A 25,870-nucleotide genomic window follows, 5' to 3' on the forward strand; every position below is an offset into this window, starting at 1 on the left:
TGGGAGATTACACATTAATACCACTGCTTGTGTACCAATCTGGAAATCCTTATGCATTTAAGGGCATCAATAGACACCCTACCTGTGCATTTCCGGTCGAACCAGAGAGCATGTATAACAATATCTCTCTTTGAGGAATGGTTTAAGTGCCGCTTCATTCCCAAGGTTGAAAAATATTGTAAAGACAACGATGTTCCTTTCAAGATTTTCTTCTATCAGATAATGCTCCTGGACATACTATGTATCTAGATGATTTCAATTCAAACATGAGTCATATTTCTACTGCCAAACACAACTTCACTCATCCAACCTATGGATCGGGGTGTTGTTTTGAATTTAAAAGCATACTATTTATGCACAACATTTGCTCAGGCATTGTCTGCAGTAGACAGTGAGAAAAATTTTACATTAAGAGACTTTTGGAAATTTTACAATATTTACCATACCATCTTAAACATTAATAAAGCCTGGGCAGAAATTACTAAAAGTTGTTTAAATGGCGCATGGAAGAAAATATGCCCACGGCATGTAAAAGGCTTCGAAGGATTTGAAAAAAAGACGTATCATATGAAGAGGTTACAGATAAGATTGTAAAGGTTGCAGAACTGTTTGTTTGTTTGTTGTTTGTTTTTTAGGAGCATTAGCAACTAAGGCCATATTGTTCCGGGGATATGCAGTGGTCACTCCCTGACCTTTCCGCCTCCTCCATATTTGGTGGTCACAGGCTCGAACGGAAGATGCGGAAAGGTCAGGGAAGGACCACTGCATATCCCGGAGCAATATGGCCTTAGTTGCTAATGCTCCTAAAAAACCAAATAACAACATAACAACATAACAGGCTCGAACCCCAGTCTAATCAAGAAGCGTGTGCTATGCACTACTCCTGCCCACCCGGCCATGGAGGCGCCGTTTGCAGAGCTACTTCAGTTGGAGGTTGTTGCCAAAGATGTGGAAGAGTTAACAGAAGAAGAAGAGAAGGAATTTTCTAAAGAAGAACTTACTGATTTGCAGGCAGTGATAGTGAAAGAAGAAAATGCTGTCAAAGCTCAAGATGAACCAAATGAGGAGCCGAGATGCTTTGAGAAGATGGATCCTGACAGCGAATGATTCTTAAAAGTTAACAGAGGGGTGAATGATATGCTTGCTTGCTACAAAGAAATCTACAATGAAAAGAAAAAAGCCACCATCCAGTCATCCATTAATATATTCTTTTGTAAGGTTGAGAGGCTGACCCCTTCAAAATCTCCACAGCCCTCAACCTCTGAAGCGGCGTACTTATCAGCTGAAAACGTCGATTCTGGCAATGATGCTCGAGAGGTAAAACTTACTGACGTTATGCCTGTCTCCTCTCTTTTTTTGTAATTTTATAATTTTTAAATTTTTTAAATTGCATGCTTTTGTAAATTTTCCTGCACATGAGATAAAAAATTGAATAAATACAATAAATAATTCTATTTACATGTTTGTTGAACATTTCTTTTTTGATTCAATCAATTCAGTGAACACAGTTGTGAGTGCTGCACAAGCATGGGGAGAAATTTCGACTTACGTAAAATCCGACTTACGTAGAGTTCTGCGGAATGGAACCCTTATATTAACCGGGGAGTGGCTGTACATCACTGACAAAACACCATGCTCTTTCTGGGAGTCTCTTGGCATTGCCCAGAGACAACTTAAAAGTGAATAGTTAATTGATCTGGCTGCACAATTACCTCCGGGTCTTTTTCATTCTCCACTACAGAGTGTAGCGCCACACAGTTGGTACATTATTCTGGCATTACTGTTCCCAACATGAATTGCCTTGGATTTTTCTATACTAACCTTCAATTACCGCCTCTCAGCCCATCTATCTGATTTGTCTAGATCCTGTTGCAGTAGCTTATCCTAATTACTGTCATTAATCATCCTGTCAACCTTTGTATCATCTGCAAACTTAGACATTAAAGCTAATATGCTATCATTAGTATCATTAAGAAATACAGAAAACAGTGGCTGATCACAGAACTCTAGGAAACTCTGATAGTAATTTTAGTACAAGAGCAGTAACTGTTGATAACCACACTGCCTTCTCCTATGCAGTCACCCTTTATCCATAACAGAAACTTGTCCTTAATACCACTCTGCTCCAATTTGTATAGCATTCTTTTATGTTCAACAGTATCAAAAGCTTTTCTGAAATCTAAGTGTATGATGTCAAAATTAATTTTTCATATGCTTGCTTTCTTACTGTGTCATAGTATCCAGCTAGATTGGTCACACAGGTTTTCACCTTAACAAATCCATGCTGTGAACTACAGTATAACTGCATTCCTCTGTTGCTGGTCTTGCATTATTTCTTTAACCAGTGACTCCATTATTTTTCCTGGAAAAGGAGTCAAGCTAACAGGTTTGTAATTATTCCTGTCACTTATCGTTAATTGAAGATACATTTGCACATTTCTAGTCCACAGTGACCTCCCCTGAATCCAAGGGTAATGTCATAATAATGGCTAAAGGTTTGCTTACCTCTTATGCTGCGTCCTTTAATATAATTGGGTAGATTCTAATTACCCTCTAATTGGGATCCCTTTCCTTCTTTAAATTTAGCTTCACCATCTCTTCCATTTTCCTCTAAGTTATCACAATATTATTGAGCTGCCTATTAGAAATTTGCCATGCTTCCCATATACCTATTCAGTGTCAGCAACCTAAGGAGGATTATCAATAATTAAACCAAGCATATCTAGAGGAACAATGTGATTCATCCTCTTCCTTCTTACATCATTAACGAACTCTTTGCATTCTTTCTCAGAGACTTCTTATGATCTGCCTTAACATGCCACAACCTTCTTTGTGACTTGATTGCAGACTAGTTTATATCTACTGTAGGCATCTGTATCTCTTGTATAATTAATGTGCATTTTTATTCTCTGCCACTAGTCTGATCAGTTCATCTAACATCCACTTAGGTTTGATCCTTTTTATTGAAAGCCTAGTAGCTTTTCAGTTGTATCTCTGAAATTCTTCCCATTCAGAATTTGCTGTTGGCTATTTTATCAATTATCCTTTAGAGAGTTTAAAAACCTGAGACCATTGTAGCTGCCTTTATGAAAGCAAAAGCCCTTCCCTTTACCCTTGAGTTATGTCTTAAGTAAATCCCACATAAGCACACTGATCACTGCCACCCAGAGAGGGTCTTTTACTTGCAAATTCTTAATGCATGAAGGGTTGCTACTGGTAATTAGGTCAAGAGTTTTGCTTTCTTTTGTGACCTAACATGCTGGTGAAGAAACAATCACCCAGTAAATTCACTAGTCTTGCAAATGTGTAAGTTACCAACCCACAAGTTCCAGTCAATTCCTGAAAAGTTGAGGTTCTCCATTATAAGACACTGATTTACTGTCACGCTCTGTATATCTCTGTATATGTACAGTTGTGTTATATTCGTCATAATTTATTGTATTAGAAGATGAAATGCACAACACAAATTTTATATAGTTAATCATAATTTATTAGATCTTTTATAACACTCCTGCTCTCGTCTTTGTTTTCCCAGTGCTTTATGTCAGTTTGGTGTTATGTTGAATGCACTTGCTTTGATTTCATGTGCTTTTTTGAAGTTATTTTGGTTTTGGAAATCAAAATTCCCACCCTATAGGGCAGGGTGGGACCATACCCAAACCAAACCTTACTATCATTAACACATTCCCTCCTGGGGTAGTATAATACTGTTCCTGTACAAAATCGCCCCTTCATGCAAGCCCCAAACCTCCAAATGACACGATCACTAAGTAAATTAATATTGATACCCCAATACTGATAACCCTCAACCTCCTGGGTTTGGATACAGTTGACTTGTATGACAGAGCGGGATCAATGAAAGATTCGTTCCATCAAGCTAGCCATTGAATCCTCCAAGGGGAAGGATCACAAGGTAAACCTAACTTTATCGCTTGTGTCATCCTAAGGTGGGATTCTAATGGAAAGGCAGGGCAGAGCATCAAGTTCAGATAAACTCTACCAGAGCCGGTGCAGGAACACATTTTTAAAGTAACAATGTTGCACCGCTGGGAAAAAAACAGATTAAACAAACAGGTGGTAGTTAAAATTATGTTTAATAAACTAGGTTAGGAACAAAAACAAGAGCAATAAACACAAAAGTTTTTGAACAGGGGATGCACTTTTTCATTTGTGATCATTTATTTCAAAAATACAGAATATCACGTGTGTGCCAAGGTGGTCATACATGGTGAAAATTGCGTGCCACAGGTGCTTGCAACAACCAGCTGGTTGAAGTGGAGCTTGCGGTTGTAGCATTAGTAGAGGCATATGATGCAAGAAAGCAAGCTTATGTAGCATCAGCAAAAAAAAAAAAAAAAATTACCCTCCCATTTCACCCCTCTATTTGTTCCAAATGCCTGTCCAGCTCAGCCTTAAATTTAATTAGGCTATCAACTTCCACAACAAAAGATGGAAGTCCTTGTAGCTGAAATACTTGGAAATGCTCTGAGCATCAACGTTTGTCAGCTAGAAGGATGGTTGCCTCAGTTATGGGGTTGATACAAAATCCTCTGTTCCAGTTAAAGGAACTGCTACAACGTGAGATGTGAAGCAATTCCAACCAGAAACGGCGACGGTAGTAGTGAGATCAGTCAATAATTCAACGTCATGCTGAGTGGACCAGACGTGCTCAGCAATTGCTGAGTGATCCATGTCCTCTGAACAGATGGCTTTCTCGTGTTCCGAGACCTGATTATTCAGTCTTCTGTCAGTTTCCCCAACGTAATAGTAATAGAGGCATGTGATGCAAGAAAGCAAATGTAGGAGCTTATGTAGCATCAGTCAAAAAAAAAATTCACACAACCATTCCCTCTAAACATTTGTCCAGTTCCTCCTTGAATTTATTTAAGCTATTAACTTTCACAACGACAGAGGGAAGTTTGTTCTAGCAATTAACCACCCACTGGCTAAAGGCAAATTTCTGTACATCTGTTATACAACCGACTTTCCTCAATTTGAATTTATGCCAACCTTAGGTTCATAATCTGAGCAAGCGGAAGAATCTCATCAGAATTCAGCATGTTCAATCCATTCAAGGCCTTACACACCTCAATCTGATCACCTTGCAGGAGCCCAGTCTCCAGGCACTGCAATTTGCAGAACTTAAGCCTCTCTTGGTAAAAGGACCCCTTCGGTCCCCTCACCAATCTTGTCCTTCTCTGTACATGCTCAAGCAAATCTACATCCTTCCTAAAATGAGGCATCCAGACCTGTATGCAGTACTCAAGGCGTGGCCTGACCATTGCCTTATACAAAGGGACAATCACCTCCTTTTCTCTGCTAGCAAAATTCCTGTATATCATTGACAAAATTCCATGGACTGCTCTTTCAGCCTGTCTGAATTGCTCAGAAAACTTCATATCTGACTGCACAATTACTCCCAGGTCTTTTTCATTTTCTACCACCCTAAGTGTTGTACCACACAGTTGGTACGTTCCTCTGAGGTTACTTCTATCCATATGCAGTATTTTGCATTTGTCAACGTTAAACTTCAGTTGCCACTTCTCTGCCCCTGCCCAAATTTTCTAGATCCTGTTGCAGTAGCACACTGCCATTACTGTCATTAACAACCCTGCAAACTGCAGCAGAGGAATTGTGATGTGTTGGAAAAAATTATTGATGAAGGCGGCTATTTAACGCAGCAAATTTTTAACGTTGACGAGACTGCTCTGTATCGGAAAAAAATGCCGGATTGAACATACATTGCCAAAGAGGAAAAGACAATGCCAGGTTTCAAGGCTTCAAAAGATAGGGCCATGCTCTTGCTTGAGGCTAATGCAGCAGGAGATTACAGATTAAAACCAATTCTTGTGTACCATTCTGGAAATCCTTGTGCATTCAAGGGCATCAATAAAGTCATCCTACCCATGCATATAACAATATCTCTCTTTGAGAATTGGTTTAAATGCTGCTTCATTCACGAGGTTGAAAAATATTGTAAAGACAACGATGTTCCTTTCATGATTTTCTTCTATTAGATAATGCTCGTGGACATCCTACACATCTAGATGATTTCAATTCGAATGTGAGAGTTATATTTCTATCGCCATAATATAACTTTCCTGTTCAAATTGAAACTATCTAGATGTGTAGGATGTCCAAGAGCATTATATAATAGAAGCAAAATCGTGAAAGGAATGTTGTTGTGTTTTGTTTACAATATTTTTCAACTTCAGGAATGAAGCAGCATTTAAACCAATCCTCAAAGAGAGAGATTGTTATCCGTGGTTCGATTGGAAATGCACGGGTAGGGTGGCTTTATTGATGCCCGGAAATGCACCTCGGATTAATACACCTCGTGCATTTACAGATTAATACACCAGCAGTGGTATTAATCTGTAATCTCCCGCTGCATTAGCACCAAACAAGAGCGTGGCCCTATCTTTTGAACCCTTGAAACCTGGCATTGTCTTTTCCTCTTTGGCAATTTATGTTCGATCTGGCATTTTTTCTCAATGCAGATCAGCCTCGTCAACATTAAAAATTTGTTGCATTGAATGTTGCCGCCTTCATCAATAATATTTTTCCAACACATCACAATTTCTCTGCAGCTGCAGAATCAGCACTGGTGACTTCACTGCATACTTTAATATTATGGGAACCAGTGCGATGCTTGAACCTATTAAGGCACCGATTGCTTGCAACAAACTTGGGTTGGGGTTTGTTGTACTTATCCTTAATATCTTTATAAATACTTATTGCTTTTGCTTGAATGGTCATTAGACTCAGGGACACTTGCCTCTGAATCTGATTTTCCATCCATATTATTAACAACTGTTCCATCTTTGATATAGCACCTGAACGCTGTTTTGTGATCACTGTTGATCTTAAGTGCGTTAATCCTTTGACATGTTCTTTTATATGCACACTGTCCTTTAAAATAGTATTCACTGTTGAAGCAGTGAGACCTAATTCTCTTGCAATAGATGACAAACTAGTGGTACTAGATAATTGTGTGGCACTACACTCAGGGAAGTGGAAAGTGAAAAAGACCTGGGGGTAATTGTGCAGTCAAATATGAAGTTCACTGAGCAATGCAGAGAGGCTGCCAGGGCAGGTCATGGAGTCTTGTCAATGATATATAGGAATTTGTATAGTGATTATCCCACTATACAAGGCAATGGTCAGGCCACACCTAGAATACTGTGTACAGGTCTGGAGGCCTCATTTTAGGAAGGATGTAGTGATGCTAGAACAAGTACAAAGAAGGGCAACAAGATTGTTGAGGGTAACAAAGGGGGTGCTCTTAACAAGAAAGGCTTAAGTTCTGCAAATTGCAGCACCTGGAGAATAGGCACCTGTGAGGTGATCTGATTGAGGTGTATAAAGCCTTGAATGGGTTGAGTAAGCTGAATGCTGATGGGATTCTTTCTCTTGCTCTGATTAAGAACCTGAAGGGGACACAGATTCAAATTGAAGAAAGACAGTTGTAGAATAGATGTGTGGAAATTTGCCTTTAGCCAGCGGGTAGTTGATTGTGGAACAGACTAATATCTTTTGGTGTGGAAATTGATAGTCTAAATAAATTTAAGGCTGAGCCAGACAGTATTTTGAACCAATGGAAGGGCGAAATGGGTTTTTTTTTTTTTTTTGGCTGATGCTGCATAAGCTTGTTTTCTTGTATTGTATGCCTCTACTAATGCTAACTATGTCCTGCTTTGTACTACTTAATTATTCATCTTCATTTCTAAATCAAATTTATTTCATTTTCTGGCACTACCAACATTTTCACTTTCCGTTGGTCACTTTCCCTTCATCATTGTAATATGTAAATAGAAATGAAGAGAAGTTTCTGAAAATTTGTTTTTTTTATGATTGAAGATTTCAGTGAACGGGAACACGTTTCACCATAATAACGTAAAAACCCACACAATTGCAGTTATTGATATTATCCAAATGCAATAAGATAGTTTACTACCCATTTATTATTATTATTATCATTAGCCATATGATGCAAAGGAAGCCTGATGCTTATGCTGCACCAGCCAAACAAAATTTCTGAATTGCCCTGAGAGAGAGAGAGAGAGAGAGAGAGAGAGAGAGAGAGAGAGAGAGAGAGAGAGAGAGAGAGAACAAGAGTCAGAAGTAGAGGGGATTCATCAAGAAAGAGAATAATGATGATATCCAGCTCAGGACCCTGGGTGTGGCAAGCCTATACTCACCAGATGTGAGCCCCTGGGGTTTATGATAGGTTGTGCTAACAGAAAAGAAAAGCCCAGTAAACCGGAAAGTGCAAATTGTTTTTTACTGTTTTTTCGGTAGTGACCTCCAGAAATGTGTTTTAGAAAATCACAAAGGCGTTCAAAACTGATTGTTATAATGATGAAAGTGTAGAAATATCCATTATAAAAATGACCTTTTAGAGAGAGAGAGATAAACAGCTTAGTTGCATTAAACTTGTCTTTTAGAACAGGATTACTGTACAATAATATTAATATAACAATTTTTTCACTTGAATAGTAATATTCTTTGGAGAGAGAGAGAGAGAGAGAGAGAGAGAGAGAGAGAGAGAGAGAATTTATGTTAAAAATGCAGTACCCCAGGTAAAGATAACTGGTCTCTTCTTTCCATCCGGACAACAACAAACTCTAAGCCTTTTGTAGCATGAAGGGCTTCTCGGGATTTTTGCCACCTACCAATATAAAAGGTCAGTTAGTTCGTATATATATATATACACACACACACACGCCCACATACAAACACAAATATCCTTAAAGATATAATGGGCCATCATGAGAACTGTTATGAATTACAATGCTCAAAAAGACCTACACAATATAGCACGATATGTATGTATGTATATTGACCTGTCTTGTTTGTTGATATCCATTCTATTTCAATGTGATTGCTTTATGTAAAGAATAAATAAATAAAGCAGTTTCTTCGAGTCAGTGTTTTCTTAACATCATTATCAGTAAATGAATCGACAAGATGATACAGTGTCCCTACAATAAAAGATGGACAACACATGCAATTTGCCAACCGGGCTAGCCAGGTGGGTAAAGTGCCTGCCTGGCAACCCAAAGATCGCGGGTTCAATTCTCGCCTCAGGCTTGGATCAAAGTACTGCAAAAACCTTGGGAGGTACATTATGGCCACAGAAGCTGATACGCCAACAACTACCAAAAAAAAAAAAAAAAAAAAAAAAAAAACATGCAATTTAAAAATGAAGCTATAATAATCTGAAAGTTTAATAATGAAATCCCACCATGCAACTTTTAATATAATTCCTGTAATCATTTTTAAATGTTGCAGCATATTTAAACTAAAACATTTAAATTTTTATTCATAATTGTTGCAACAATTTGCTATATGCAAAATTTAGCATGTTATGCTGTGCACAAATATTTCAGTATACAATGTATGGTTTTAATAGATTTATTTGGACAGATTCACTTTGTTCATTCTGCAATCATACTTGTTTGTTTTTAACGGTAATTTTAAACACAAAAGGTCACTGAAATTTACAGCATCATAAATAAGGATTTTCAGGTCAAAAGAAACTTACTAGAAATGGAAATTACTACAAGTAATATACAAAATAAAAAAAAAAAAATAATGCAAGGAAGCTAGCTTCCATATCATCAAACAAAAAAAAAAAAAAAAAAACCCCAACATTATCCACTTCATTTTTGCCTACCCTTCTAAAATCTGTCCAATTCTTTAAATTTATTTAAATTACCTGTTACCACAACTCCAGGTGGAAGTTTGGTCCAACAATCAATTATCCTTTTTAAGTTGTGTCCGCTTGTGTATGCTATCTGAGAAAGAATAAGGATGCCACCAGCATTTAATCTATTCAACCCATTAAAAGCCTTAAACAATTCAATTAGGTCTCCTCAGAGGAGCCTGGTTCTTAGATATTGCAATTTACAGAACTTAAAATTGCACCTTAATTATTTCATGGTAAGATTGCCCATGATTAATCTTGTGTATATTCTCTGCACCCAGTCCAAAAGATCTACATTCTTTTTTTAAACAGAGTGCATTGCTCAAGGTGCAACCAAACAATTGCCTTAAACAACAGAATAATAACTTGTTTGTCCCTGCTGGAAAAACTACTGTATATATTACTGAGAGAACTCCATGAACTGTTCTAAACTGCACAGGAAACTTCATATTGGACTGTACAATTATCCCTAGGTGTTTTTAATTCTCCACTACTTTGATTGTGGTACCATCTAACTAAACTGTTATTCTCAGATTGCTGCTACTCTTGCATTTATCAATGTTAAATTGGCAATGGTGGTGGGTCAACTGAAAGATGACCCTTGAAAATATTATTTCCATGTTAACTTTAGTCAAAACGATTGAAAATCTGAATTTTTTTTTTTACCTTCCTAAATATAGTCAAACTTTTACCGGAAAAGTTTCTGAAGTGATATTTTGAGTTCTAATACTGTGAACAGTAAGTTGTATTGTTCACAGTGTTTGTGCAAAACTTTGGGTTAGTTTTTTTCTACTTCACCTTTTTAAGTTTTGAAAGCAGCCAGATATGAACTATTATGAGATATATTGGCAAAATTTTCACCAAACACAGTACTTTGACAGTGTCTTGTGTATTTCTGACTAACTCCCTTCCAATTTAGTATGTGCTTGGGAATTGTTTGTCATCTTTCTGATCTTGTTCCAAACCAATCCTGCTGGTGTAGCAGTGGTTATAGTGGATGTGAATTTTGCAAGGTTGCTTTTTTCTTTCTTTTTTTTTTTTTTTTTTGATCATTTTCTGTATTTTTCTGGCCTTGGCCCTCTTGAATTTGATTAGACTGTCCACTGTTGGAGATTTGCAAAAGGGATTCCAGGCTTTATTTCTTTCTCTTTTGGCTTGCTAGCATTCCCTTCCACCGCTTGAAGAATGTTATCTGTGACATATGTGACTGCTACTTCTACTGGTCCTTGTTTAATAGTGTTGTGATCTAGCTTTGCCAATGTCCTGAAGGCCACCTAGTCTTCATCCAGCTGAGGTGTCTGCTGGCTTGGCATGAGGTTTTCTTCACAATCTTCAAAATTATCAAAATGATCACTGTTCAATAGATTCTCATGTCCAGTCAATTGAATCTTTGGGTACGGTATTGAAGCAGAGACCGATAGTCTTCTGCACAGCTGCTAATTGATATGAGATGAAAGAGTATGTATGTGTGTGTGCATGTGTAGTCGTTAAAAACAGTGAAGTTGTTCTTTACTATCAATTTTTCAATTTGCATCTAACTTTATGATGTGTTTTGGGGCCTCCATATGGTTGAGTGATGTCCAAATCGGTCCCTAAAATGCAGAGATCATGGTGGTTAAAAAACCAGCTCTTCAAAATCTTTCAAGAGAACCTCTTGACTAGGATTGATTTGGGTGGAGCATCAACTGCTAAGATCATAATGTGCCAATCTATGTTTAAAATACTGCACAAGTGGTTTTTTTTTTTTTTTTAAGATGAGTTAGTTCTGATGCCGTGCATATGGTGGTATGTGTAAACTGGAAAAACAAATATATTTATAGATAGAAGGCTGGAGATTGCAGTTAAAACACATGATACAGATTAATAGCCTACAAAAATTTGACCGTTTACAGGCTATTAATTTTATCTACCTTCATTAGATTAAAAGTTTCTTGAGTGTAGGTACTGGGTAGTTTAATCACTGTTTAATAGATTCTCATGACTACTCCATTGAATATTTGGGTACAATGTCAGAGTAGATAGTATTAAACAGAGCTATAGTGCTCAATATGTTCAATGATAATATCAATATTTGTAGAAGAATAAGAGAAATTTACCTCAATATGATATGTAGAACACTTCCACTTCCAGAAATTAAAATGAATAAAAGATTAACACAAAATGATTACAGTAAAAAATCAATTGAACATAATTCAAAAATTAACTAAAATTCAAAAAACAATTTTAAAAATATTAATTAAAAAATCAATTAAAGTTAAACGTAACTTTTGCAAAACATAAATTGTTAAATGTAAATTTTAAGGAAGGGAAACCGTTTTGCAAAATTTAAGTTTAACTTTAATTGATTTTTTAATTAATTATTTTTTTAAATTGTATTCAATTGATTTTTTACTGTAATCATTTTGTATTAATCTTTTATTCATTTTCATTCTGGAGAGTATCATACGGAAGTGTTCTACATATCATTTCGAGGTAAATTTCTCTTATTCTTCTACAATGTCAGAGTAGAGAAATAAGGTGATTTCCTAACTGATTTCTAATGTAGGAAACTGCAAAAAATTCTTTCCAATTTTTGGATTAAAGCAAAAATTGGAAAGAATTTTTTGCAGAATTGGGCATTCATTCATTGCATGTCTTGAGTGAGAGGTACCTCCTTTACCCTTCTCCTGTACCTCCTACTATACTGTAGGAGGTACAGGAGAAGGGTCTTCTGCTTTTAATACACGGGTGTGTTAGTATTAGTATTAGCCAAATAGTGCATGGAAGCCACAGGCTTTTGGTGTACCAGCAAAGAAAAACCCAACAAATTATGCACCTCCCTCTCATGAATCCAGTAGACCTCTGAATTTCTTCAAGCTGTTGTCTTGAAATAACTGCGAAGGAAACTTGTTCCAGTAAAAGCAAACGTCCTAAAATCTGCTCTAAACCTCTTCCCCTGTAATTTGAATTTATAGCCTCTTTTTCTGGAATTCCTTATAACAGTGAAAATTCCACCTTCATTCATTTTATTAATCTTTCTCAGAGCCTTATAAACCTCAATCAGGTCCTTCTCTGAGGTGCCTGGTTGCCAAGCTCTGCAGCCCATATAATCGGAGTCTTTCCTCAGGTTACCCTTTTGCAGATCTCACTATGTGAGTTGACCGTCTTGGACCCCTTTGAATGTCTTTTCCAGATTAGGTCTTCATATTTGGATAGCGTATTTAAATACGGTCTTACAACTGCTTCATACAGAGGGATTATGGCCTCCCTATTTCTACGGATAACCTTTGATAAATCATTAATTGTGGACACCATGGGCTTTCCTGGCTGCCTATTTACACCAGTCAGAAAACTTCGTATCTGCCCATATCAAAACTCCCAGATCCCTTTCTTCCTCTACTATTTTTAATTCAACCCCACCAAGTGTATTATTAATTACTGAAGGACATAAAGAAAAGAAAAATGGCATATCTTGGACACCTGATGAGGAACAACAAATACGCAATTCCAAGGCTAATTATTGAGGGGAGAATGGAAGAAAGAAGAAAGCCTGGGAGAAGATGTACATCGTGGCTTGATAACATTAAGAACTGGACAGGACTGAACATTGAGCAGCTGTTCAGAGATACCAAAGACAGAGAGAGACATTTGCTGCGGTGGTCTCCGACCTCCGTTAGGGAATGGCACACAGAGAAAAAGAAGTGTATTATTTATTTTGGGTTTCTATTCCCCCAAATGTAGACCTTGCATTTGGTGTTATGATGATTCTGACTTATTCTGAGCCATTCTAACATTACTTTCTCTTTTCACACCTTCTGGAGACTTGAAACCCATTGTATAATTATGGGAGGTTAATTTGGTACATTTTGCTGGAATTTTGTTCTCTCCGAAAAACTTATTTTGAAAGGCAGTACAAATGAATAGCTCTTTTGTAATTTGTATATGGAACTGTAAAATATGTTTCTGATTTAGTAGCTGATTTCACTGCTGTATTAGCTAATTCATTCCCTTTATTTACAGTGTGGTTTGGTATTCAACAAAAACAAATGTTGTACTGTTTCTCTATGAGGCAGTATTTAAATTTGACAGATAAGTAGATAAGTGGTTTAGAATGAATTTTAATCTCCTGTAAGGTGAAGAGCAAGCTCAAGGAATCCATATACGATTCCTTTTGCGTGTATCCAAAAGTTCCCAGACTGGCAGTCTTGAGCATAAACTATTAATAACAGAGAATTCTGCTACTAGGTGTCACTATATTAGTATCTCTCAAGTTGATCTTGTAAATTCTGCTGCTGTTGTTGATATTGGGTTTAATGACACAAAGGCTACTGAGGCCAAATTGTGTCTGTTCATAGTTTATTTACATGTATCATATTGTTAAATACATTAATTATATGCTCTTGTACATTCCAATATGTTTTAAATAGACTAAAACTTCTTCTTTATTTGTGTAATTTCTTAAGAAGTGAGATAAATCATGTGAAATGTTCAACATGGAGAATGACTGAAAAGTGCTGACCGGATGGTTGAATTTAAAGGACAATCAACCGGTCAAGTCGCTATCTGTCACTTCCTTTACAATCAACTGATGGTTGAATGTAAAGGAAGTGACAGACAGCGAGTTGAGTATGACAGGATGTGCAGTGGGATGGATTTTCTACCAATAATAAAAACAGATGTGTTAGATGAGTGTGCCCAATTCTCAGTCTTGCCAATGCCACTTCTTTTCGTCTGTTCTATCTGAACCCAGAGAGCCACAACTTTGGATCTTATTTTATCTGGTAAAGTTTGTTGGTGGTATTACTTTGCTAGACCTTGACCAACTTATGGTAACATCCCTTGTGAATTAGGCTTATAATTCATATAAGGAACCTGAAGTTTTGTGAGAGTGTAGCTATAGGTTGTTTAGTGGCAAGATTTTCCTGGAATTCTGGAATGTCCCAGGGTCCAACAAAATGTTACTGACTGTTTGGATTTGCAGCAGGAAAGTAACTGGTAGTGAATGGTTTTTAGTATTGGATGAGAGGAAGAAAAACTTTTCTTTATAGCAAAAACCGCACTGAGAGAGTCAGTATAGATTATTATTATTAGTAGTAGTAGCCATATAGTGCAAGGAAGCCCGAGGCTTAAGCTGCACCAGCTAAAATAAGTTTCCGAGTTACCCTGAGAGAGAGAGAGAGAGAGAGAGAGAGAGAGAGAGAGAGAGAGAGAGAGAGAGAGAGAGAGAGAGAGAAAATAGAAGGGAATCACCAAGAAAGGGAAGAATGATGATATCCAGCTCAGGACACTGGGTGTGCCAAGCCCATACTCACAGATGTGAGCCCCGGTCTAGTGCTAGCTGGTCAAGTATATTATGGCATATAGTAAAGATACTTCATTCAGTTGGTAACAGTGAATGAAGGAAGACCTACAGCACCTATGGCATTGTTAGTTTTCGATTCATCTGTGTATATTGTACAGGCATTGGAGTTCAGAAAAGCATGAGCTGCATGCAACTGTCTGATATTGGAGGAAGATAAAATATTCTTACCCCATTGGTGAAAGGTCATCATGAGAAGCAGAAGCATGAAACCAGAGGAGAACAGGAAGAATAGTGTCCTGAGAAATTTTACTTAAATCAATATTCCAAGTTTGAAGAATTTCTCTTATTCTGAGTGCTACAGGTCAGTTTTCATTTGGCTTATTAACATAAAATGAATCGTGATGGGTATTACACAAATACAGGTAGTTTCTGACTTTACGAGTTAATTCGTTACTAACATGTGCTTGTAAAGCGAAAGCTCATAAAGCAAGAATTTATTTCCCATAGATATAATGTTAAAAACAAGGGTTACATTTACAACAATGAAATGTGACCATAGTAATGTTAAGTAAAGGTCAACAAAACAATAGTTTATGCTTAAACGATGATTTATTTATCCAAAGAAATGAAATCTTTAAAAGCCCTAAAATCAATCTTTAAAATCAAGCAAATTATATAATAATAGAAGAAATTATTTATGTCATACAAATGTTAAAGAATGTTTATTCTTCATCATTATCGACTAAATGCATACTCATTGATGGTTTGGCACTCGTTGTTGGTTTGTTGGAAGCACAAGGAGTTGTCTTCCTTGGAAATGCTTCAAGAGTCATTTATTTCCAAGACAGTCTTTTGTTTTCTTTATAAAAATTTCACGATAGCATGCATAAGCATTTTTTAAATCTGTAACAACTTTTCTAGTGCACTAGAAATTTGAATCTTGATTTGAAAATCTCTATTGCGTTTTCTGTGTTGAAAAGCTTCAACAAGCCCCTTGAGAGTGAAGGAGCGAATAGGAGTTTCAGCTGTCACATTTTGCTAATTCAATGAGGTCTTCATTTGTGAGCTCTCCACTGCATACTACTTGAAGCAGATCAGTGACGTCAGTTGTAGAAACCTCAATCTGCAATTGGTTAGCAACATTTACGACTGCTTTTGTTTCATTTGGTATGATCTCTGCTCGTTCTTGAAATCCTTCAAAGTTATCAATAAATTGATGACAAAGTGTATTCCAAACACATTTCATGTTCTTCTCTGTAATTTTGTCCCACTCTTGTTTTGTTATTTTGATTGCTTCTAAAATATGGAATTCTTTCCAAATTTCTTTAAGAGTTGGACCTCCCTCATTATCTTTGCCTGAACAAATGCACACACAGTAGTACTGTATTATATAGCTACATGCGTGGTTTTAAATGCCATATTAATGAATGTTTAGCACTTATTTATTGCAATTAATGTTCATATTTTTGATTTTGTTGATACAGGTCAACCATCATCACTAATCCGGCAGTGTTGGGACCTATGGGGGTGCCGGATCACCAGTGGTAATTTTAGCACTTACAGTTTACCCAACAGCTAACCACCTACTACCTTTAACACACTAACTGCCAAACTAGTTTAAGACAAAAATTCTCCAGGGCCAAAAAATATTTAGCAAATAATTTAATAGTAATTCTAAAATAAATATTGTAATGTCGGTGTTGTCATTTTTTCGCTTAAAATATAAAAAAAGAGAGACTTTTTTTATGTCGCATATATGTTTCCGACGTGGCCCATGAAGTTACTTTATTTCTTGAGAAGCCGTGTCGGCCACATATGTGTGACGCTATTATGGCATACATATGAAGGTCATTTGTGATTAGTTTATTGCACGTGCACCACAATAAAACTAATTGTGATAAAATAAACTCTCAAATGTCGCAATAAGTTTGTCAGTATTGTGAGAGATTTAGTGAAAACAAGTTCGTTAGCACACTGTATTATCCATCATATTGTGTTGTGTTTTTCCGCAAGTTTGTACAAGTGTGTTGTAAAAAAAAATCTAAAAGAAGGAATGGCTAAAAGAAAATTACTAAAATAAGAGGTACTGAGAGGCAGTTTATGAGAAATCACTAGCAAACAGAGCAAAGAGGGGGGATAAAGAATTCTTCACATATATAAATGCCAAGAAGAGCAGGACAAACCAGATCGGACCTTTACGTAAGGGAAAGGGGATAGTAATAAATACACCAGCTGCCGTTGCAGATGAACTCAACAGTTATTTTGCATCGATATTTACAAATGAAAAGCCTTTTGTGGCAATGGGAAATTGTGGGAGCGAAGTTAAAAAATATGTAATTAATGATATTGAAATTTCGCAAGATTATTTAATGAAAAATCTTTCAAGCCTACAGACCAGTAAGGCTCCTGGAGTTGATGGAATATACCCTATAATCTTAAGAGAGGCGGCAAGCGAGTGCATTGAACCACTGAGGCTAATTATGCGAGCATCACTAGACTCTGGGGAGATTCCCTTGGATTGGAAAAGTGCAAATGTATCTCCCATACATAAGGGTGGCTCTAAAAGTGAAGTGGGAAATTATCGACCTGTCAGTCTGACTTCAGTAGTAGGGAAAATCATGGAGGCAATGATCAAGGGTGGAATTCAGGATCATTTGGATCGAATTGAAATTCTCAAGGATACTCAGCATGGCTTTGTAAAGGGAAAATCATGTTTAACAAATCTGGTTCGCTATTTTGAAAGGGTCACTCACGAGCTGGATTTAGGGAATAATTTCGACATTGTTTATTTAGATTTCAGCAAAGCTTTTGACTCAGTCCCACATAAGCGGTTGCTTTATAAGCTGGAACAGGTTGGAATCACTGGGAAAATCCTTAGATGGATGGAAGGATGGCTTCAGGGCAGGAGGCAGAGGGTTGTGATAAATGGCTATTCCTCAGATTGGGTTGATGTAAGAAGTGGGGTTCCCCAAGGATCAGTATTAGGACCACTGTTGTTTTTAATTTTCATAAACGACATTGATGAAGGGATAGAGGGCGTGATGTCTAAATTTGCAGATGATGTTAAAATTGGTAGAGTAGTTAATGATCACTGTCAAGCTGAGCTTCTTCAGAGAGACCTAGATAGACTTCAAGAATGGTCAGAAAAATGGCAGCTGTGCTTTAATCCAACAAAGTGTAAGGTATTACACCTGGGAAACAGTAATCCCAAAATAACTTATTCACTTGGTGGAGTTCAACTAAACCCAGTACTGGAGGAAAGGGACTTGGGTGTTACGATACGGTCAGACATGAAATTCTCTGAGCATTGTAAACAGGTTGCAAGGAAGGCCCATGGTGTCCTATCGATGATCTATCGAACTTTTGCAAGTAGAGATAGGGATGTGATAATCCCATTATATAAGGCTTATGTTAGACCACACTTGGAATACTGTGTTCAAGTATGGAGACCGCACCTAAAGAAAGACATCGAGCTTCTTGAAAGGGTGCAAAGAAGGGTAACTCGCCTGGTGAGATCGGCAAAAGGGCGTCCTTATGAAGAAAGACTTCGAATATGTGGGTTGCAGAGTTTGGAAACTAGACACCTTAGAGGAGATTTGATTGAGGTGTTTAAGGCTCTGAGAGACATCAGTAAAATGAATGAGGACAAAATTTTCAAGATTATAAATGATGCTAGAACTAGGGGACATAAATTCAAGTTACGGGGGGAAATGTTTAGATTGGACTGCAGGAAGTTTTATTTTAGCCAGCGAGTTATAAGTTACTGGAATAAGTTGCCTTCATGGGTGGTAGAGGCCGACAGTTTGGGGAAATTCAAAGGTCATCTGGATAGTACTTTCGGGTAAGGGACGCGCATAGGATGATAGGATTAATTTCCTTTTTATTTATTTTTTATTTCATTTTATTATTTTTATTTATTTATTAATTATTATTATTTATTTATTTATTTAATTTTTGTTTTTATCATTGTTTTGTTCGGATTTTTTTTTTTTTTTTTTTTGGCTGGTGCAGCATAAGCCATAGGCTTTCTTGCACCATACGGCCGTTACTAATACTAATACTAATACTGAGAGAAATTGCTGGAATTTACAATTAAGCAGAGTTAAACTTCTCACAGGACATGTCGCTGTCAAGTTTTTTCAGAAGTTCAAACTTTATCTGTTAAGGACAATGTTTGCGTGGTGTTTGCACTTTATACCACGAGAGGCACTTCCTTTATGCATTGGAACCATGGCTGGGGCTAAATGTGAACAGGTTATAATAATAATAAATGCAGAAAAACAAGTGGGAATGGCTTGCCAGTGTTTACAAGTTCGCGCCGACAGCTGTTGCTGTAACCAATGCTACGTTTGTGGAAATTATGTCCGAATTAGCGGTGGAACCGGATTAGTGAGGGTCGACCTGTACTTGAAAAAAAAAAAAAGAACTCGTAAAGCAGGAACTGCCTGCACTCAAAAGAAGGATGTGATGGGAGACTCTGGATATTGGCTGCATAGTGAGGCAGCACTATTTTTCTTTGAAGGTGTAATGAGAGATCGTATGGTTCAATGTAAAGGCTTTGGAATGGAGAAGTCCTAAAATCTCCCAGGGCTGTCCTAAGAGCACTGTGTTGGATGATGTTTAGCCATTCTAATACGCTTCTCCAAGCTGAGTCATATACTCTGATCCAATCATGCTTAGAACCATAATCTAAGCATGATTGGTTCAGAGGCTTGTAGAGGAAAAGTAAGGAGTACCAATCAGCTCCCCATGATATTCCTTGACGCATTCAAGGAATTAATCATGAATAATACTAAAAGTTTCATACCTATTAAGAAATATTGTTCAAGGTTTAGGCCTAAATAGTTATCAAACGAACTAATGAGACTCGTGACAGAGAAGAAAAATTCATGGGATGCATATAAATTATCAAGTGACTAAGAAGCCTATGGCAGATATAAGCTAGTCTGTAATCAGGTCGCAAAGGAGGTTAGACAGGCAAAGGCAGATTAAGAGAAATGTTTGGCAAAAGATGCCAAGAAAAACAGCAAGGATTTCTTTACTTGTATAAACTCTAAAAGGAAGGGGATGAATCTGATTGGTCCACTTGATATTGTTGGTTCGACTGTTGGTGATCCTGCTCAGATAGCAAACAAACTGAATGAGTATTTTGCATCTACATTCACACATGAGGAGTTATTAAGGTTTGAAAATGGCATAAGGTTATTAAATTGTAGTAGAGTGCTTAATAATTTTGTAATAACTGAGAGCAAAGTGGAGGAGAAATTGTTGAAGTTAAACATAAGAAAGGCACATGGGGTGGATGGGATCTATCCAGTTATATTAAAGGAGGCAGCAAAGCAACTAAGCAATCCCTTAGCCATAATTATGAGAGCATCCTTGGACTCAGGGGAGGTCTCCATGGACTGGAGATGTGCAAATGTATCCCCAATTCACAAAGGGGGATCGAAGGGTGACACGAGTAATTACAGACCAGTTAGTTTAACTTCTGCTCCGGGTAAAATAATGGAGTCACTGGTTAAAGATGCATTGCAGGATCATCTAGACAAGACAGCAGCAATAATTCAGACACAGCATGTTTGTTAAGGGAAAGTCTTGTCTGACAAATTTGATAGGATATTATGATGTGGTTACAAAGGAACTGGATGCAAAAAAAATTTTGATATCATATATTTGGATTTCAGGAAAAATTTTGACACTGTTGCGCATGGAAGACTATTGTACGAGTTGGAGCAGAATGGTATTAAGGGTAAGTTTCTACAATGGATAAAAGCATAGTTGAGTGGGAGAAGACAGAGGTTGGTAATTAATGGGTGCTGCTCTTAGCATTAGCATTAGTAGAGGCATATGATGCAAGAAAGCAAGCTTATGCAGCATAAGCCAAAAAAAAAAAAAAAAAAAAAAAAAACCCTTCCACTTCACCCCTCCGTTCGTTCGAAATACCTGTCCAGCTGAGCCTTAAATTTATATAGGCTATCAACTTCCACATCAAGGGATGGAAGTCTGTTCCACCAACCAACTACCCGCTGGATAAAGGCAAATTTCCGCACGTCTATCCTACATCTGTCTTTCCACAATTTTAATTTATGCCCTCTCAGGTGATTATTCTGAGCGAGAGGAAAAATCCCATCAGCATTGAGAATGCTCAAACCATTCAAGGCTTTATACACCTCTATCAGATCACCTCGCTGGTGCCTAGTCTCCAGACACTGTAATTTGCAAAACTTAAGCCTTTCTTCGTAAGAGCACCCCTTTGTTCCATTCACTAATCTTGTTGCCCTTCTCTGTACTCGTTCCAGCAGCTCTACATCCTTGAAATGAGGCCTCCAGACCTGTATATTCTAGGTGTGGCCTGACCATTGCCTTATACAAGGGAATAATCACCTCCTTATCCCTGTTAGAAAAATTCCTATATATCATTGAAAATACACCATGAGCCACTCTTGCAGCCCGTCTGCACTGCTCAGAGAACTTCATATCTGCCTGCACAACCACCCCCAGGTCCCTTTCATTCTCTACCACTGTCAGTGTAGTACCACACAGTTGATACGTTGCTCTGGGGTTGCTGTTTCCCACGTAGTACTTTACATTTGTCAATGTTAAACTTCATTTGCCACCTCTCAGCCCATCTGCTCAACCTTTCCAGATCCTGTTGCAGCAGCATAGTGTCAGTAGTGTCCTTGACAACCCTGCCTACATTTGTATCGTCTGCAAACTTAATATAGAAATTTATGAATACAGAAAACAATAATAGACACAACACTGAGCCCTGAGGGACTCCACTAATAACATTAGTCCACGACGAGCAGTGTCCATTGATTACCACTCTGTCTTCTCCCCCTCAGCCACCCCTTTATCCACAGCAGCAATTTGCCTCCAATGTCACACTGCTCCAATTTGTACAGCAGTCTTCCATGTGCAACAGTATTAAAAGCCTTTCTAAGATCCCAAGTATATAATATCAAAGTTATTCCCTGCATCCAGTTCCTTTGTGACTGCATCATAGTATCCAATCAAATTGGTCAGGCAAGACTTCCTCTGAACAAAACCATGCTGTGTCCGAGCTATAACTGAAGTCTTGTCTAAATGATCCTGCAGTGCTTCTTTAACTAGTGCCTCCATTAATTTTACTGGAACAGAAGTTAAACTCACAGGTCTATAATTACTTGTGTCAGCCTTTGATCCTCCTTTGTGAACTGGGGTCACATTTGCACATCTCCAGTTTGTGGGTACCTCTCCTGAGTCCAAGGAAGCTCTCATAATTATGGCTAAGGGTTTGCTTACTTCCTCTGCTGCCTCCTTTAATATAACTGGATAGATCCCATCCACTCCCGGATGCCTTTCTTGTGTTTATCTTCAACAATTTCTCCTCCACTTTACTCTCAGTTATTACAAGATTCTCTAGCTTACTGCTAGAGTTGAATACACCTCTGGCTTTCCTCTCGCTAAATAACTCCTCATGTGTGAATGTCGATGCAAAATATTCATTTAGTTTGTTAGCTACCTGAGCAGGATCATCAACAGTTGACCCATCGATATCAAGTGGACCAATCTGATTCATGCCTTTCCTTCTAGAGTTTACATAAGTAAAGAACTCTTTGCTGTTTTTCTTCGCATCCTTTGCCAAGGATTTCTCCTAATCTGCCTTCGCCTGCCTAACCTCCTTCGTAACTTGGTTACAGATCAACTTGTATCTATCATAGGCTTCTGTGTCATGTGTTAATTTGTATGTACAGTCGGTCCTCGTATAACACGTGTTTGCATTACACGAATTCGATCATACACGATTTATAAATAGGGGAACGTTATCTTATATAACACGAACCGAATTCGCTTATACACGATTCGCCTTTGTGTTTACAAAAAATGGCAGTCGAACGCGGAATCACCCCAACTGAACGCAACACGATAGGAATGAAGAAGATTCTGAAAATGTATTTATGTGTTTTATATCAGTGAAGGGGAAACACATTTCACCATAATAACGTAAAAACCAACACAATTCCAGCTATCGATATAATCGCAAATGCAATTACATGGAGTTTACTACCAGTTTATAACAGGTTCCACTAGCAGAAACGCAACTGGAAATTGTTTTTATTGTTTTATGGTAGTAACCTCCAAAAATGTGCTTTAGTAAAATGCGAGGTGTTAATTAATAGTGTATCTCGGCCTTTACGATGTTATTTATTCAGTTGCTACACGCGCGCAGCTTTGTTTATGTGTACTACGGTTTATGGCCAAAATCACACCGGCCTCCGGCCCACCGTGGTTTCCCCCGTAAGGCTTATGGCCAGTCCGCTTCTGTCAATAGAGAAAAAATATGAAATTGTGAAACGCTTTGAGAGAAATGAAAGACCATGAGATATTGCATGTGCTACAGACCTAAATGAGGCAACGCCGAGAATTACAAAGAATGCGGAGAAAATAAAAACAACTTTCATAGCGGGAACAACTCAAAGTGTAATTGAAATCCATTAGATTAAGAGACAAAGAATTGGAAGAGATGGAATGGCTGTCATCTCTTTGGATAGAAAATCAAACAAAAGTCAAGTTTGCTTACGATAGAAGCAAAAGCATTAGCAGTATTTTATTACGACTTACGTATTATAAAATACGTAAGTATTTTATTACGACTATTTTATTTAATATAATATATTTTTTACGAATAAAATACGTATTTTATTCGTAAAAAATACTTTTTTAGTATTAAAAAATACTAAAAATACTTTATTATAATATAATATTATTTTTATTACGGATTTTAATCGTTATAAAATACTTACGTATTTTATAACGATTAAAATTACCCGATTATTTATTGTGTTTGGTAATGTTTTGGTTCCAAATGTGTGTTCAATCTTGGGTGGTCGGCACCTAACCCTACTTTTCCCATAGGGCCTGTTGTTTATATTGCACGATTTTGCATTGCACAAGGATTTCTAGGAACGCAACTATCGTGCTATACGAGGACAGACTGTATCCCATGTATGTTTCTTCTCTGCCATATGCCTCATCAGTTCATCTGACATCCATTTAGGCCTAAACCTTGAACAACATTTCTTAGTTGGTATGTAAAGCCTAGTAGCTTTCAAGATAAGTTCTTTGAATGCTTCCCATTTTGCATTTGCTGTTGGTAACATCATCAGTTGGTCCCACTGTATAGAATTTAAATACTGTCTCAGTCCATCGTAGTTGCCTTTATGAAAGCAATAACCCTTCCCATTACCCCTAATGGTAGTTACCTCTTTGAATAAATCCCACTTCAGCACACTGTGATCACTGCCACCTAGTGGTTCATTTATCTGCCGATTCTTAATGCGTGAAGAATCACTGCTGATAATCAAATCAAGAGTATTCCCCCCTCTAGTTGCCTCCCGAACATGCTGATGTAGAAAACAATCATCCAATAAATCCACAAAAGCCTTGCTAGTGTGTGAGTGACCAGCCCCCAAATTCCAGTCAATATCTGGGAAATTAAAATCTCCCATTATAAGACTCTCTGATTTACTGGCCCACTCTATTTCCCTGTACAGTTTCTTATTGTACTCATCAGAGTGATTAGGCCTATAGCACACTCCTACTCTCAATTTTGATCTCCCAATGCTTGTGTCACACCAAACTGATTTGACACTGCACTGTCCAGCGATGTCCACTGGCTTCACTTCCTTGGATTTTATGTATTCCTTAACAAATAGCATAACCCCTCCTCCCTTCCTATCCTGTCTATCCTTTCTGTAGACGTTGTACTCCCCAAATTCCAGTTCTGCATTCCTTATATGTGTGACACCACGTCTCTGATATCCCAACAATATCTGCCTTTGATGTTTTGAGCAATACCTCAAATTCATCAAATTTATTTACTAAACTCCTAGCATTGGTGTACACGCAAGTATACATGCATCCATTTCTATTCTTAGCTACCCTAACAAAACCCATGTGTTTACTTGTACCGCAATGACTCCCAGCAGTCTCTGAAATATCCTGCATCTTGTTTTTCAGGCTTCTGCTCATTCCAATAGAAGCAGTGCAAGAATCTTTTTCACCTCTGCCAGTGGCTACTGTTAATCTATTCGTCTTTGTCTCCCCCCCCAAGCTAGCAGTTTTCCGACCCACCTAACACTGCTTCGATAGCATCAGCAAATATTCTTGCACCCTTTCTATTTAAGTGTATCCCATCCCTGTAGAAGCAATCTCTCCTGTTAACAAGTACAGTCCAGGCTGAAAAAAATTCTACCCCTTGAGCCTTGCACAATCTTTCCAGGGCCGAATTGATCGACAAGGCTCTCATCATATACTCCCTCCTATCGTGTCTGGGCAGAATTGCAGACACTTTCAAATTCAACCCTATTTCACGGCTTTTTTTCAACAGTGACCTGTATTTGTTAAGCAATTCTGCCGGTCTCCTACTCTTGATATCATTAGTGCCAACGTGTACAACTATATCACCTTTTGTGCCCTTAAAAGATAATATCTGCTCTACAACGTCATCAACCTTTGCCCCTGGCATACATACCCTGGTCCTGTTCCGCCTATCCTTTTTACAAAGCATGTTCCCCGTTTCCCTGACAATAGAATCACCAACAACTACTAGTTTCTTTGGGACCAGCGCATTCTGCCTTGGGGGTTGCCGCTGTGTTGCGCGATGACCAAGTGCAAGCTCTGGCGTTGATGTGGGCAGCTAAGAACTTGATGGGCCCCTCAATTTAGTTCCTTTGAGGGCATCCACCCAGTCCTTCAAGCTCTCATATAGGCCCATAAGAACGCTGAGTTGTTGCCTGATTTCGATACACTCCTTGTATCGCACACACACACACAAAGACATCCCCCATGGCAATATCATGTCCCGTACCTGAATGCTCCACAAACATCTGCAAGCT

At 37.8% G+C, this 25,870-nt stretch overlaps 1 protein-coding gene across 1 annotated transcript in view; it reads right to left on the minus strand.

The window, feature by feature from the left end:
• LOC150089487 (transient receptor potential cation channel subfamily M member-like 2) overlaps positions 1-25,870 on the minus strand; it is a 933,932-nt gene that overhangs the window by 51,399 nt on the left and 856,663 nt on the right. Inside the window, exon 29 of the mRNA XM_090390003.1 lies at positions 8,578-8,671. Within this exon, the coding sequence (XP_090246129.1) occupies positions 8,578-8,671 (94 nt within the window). The remainder of the gene's footprint in view (positions 1-8,577; positions 8,672-25,870) is intronic.

The sequence above is a fragment of the Mastigoproctus giganteus genome, chromosome 2, assembly GCF_048544385.1.
Source record: "Mastigoproctus giganteus isolate SK-2022 chromosome 2, ASM4854438v1, whole genome shotgun sequence".
Lineage (NCBI taxonomy): Eukaryota > Metazoa > Arthropoda > Arachnida > Uropygi > Thelyphonidae > Mastigoproctus > Mastigoproctus giganteus.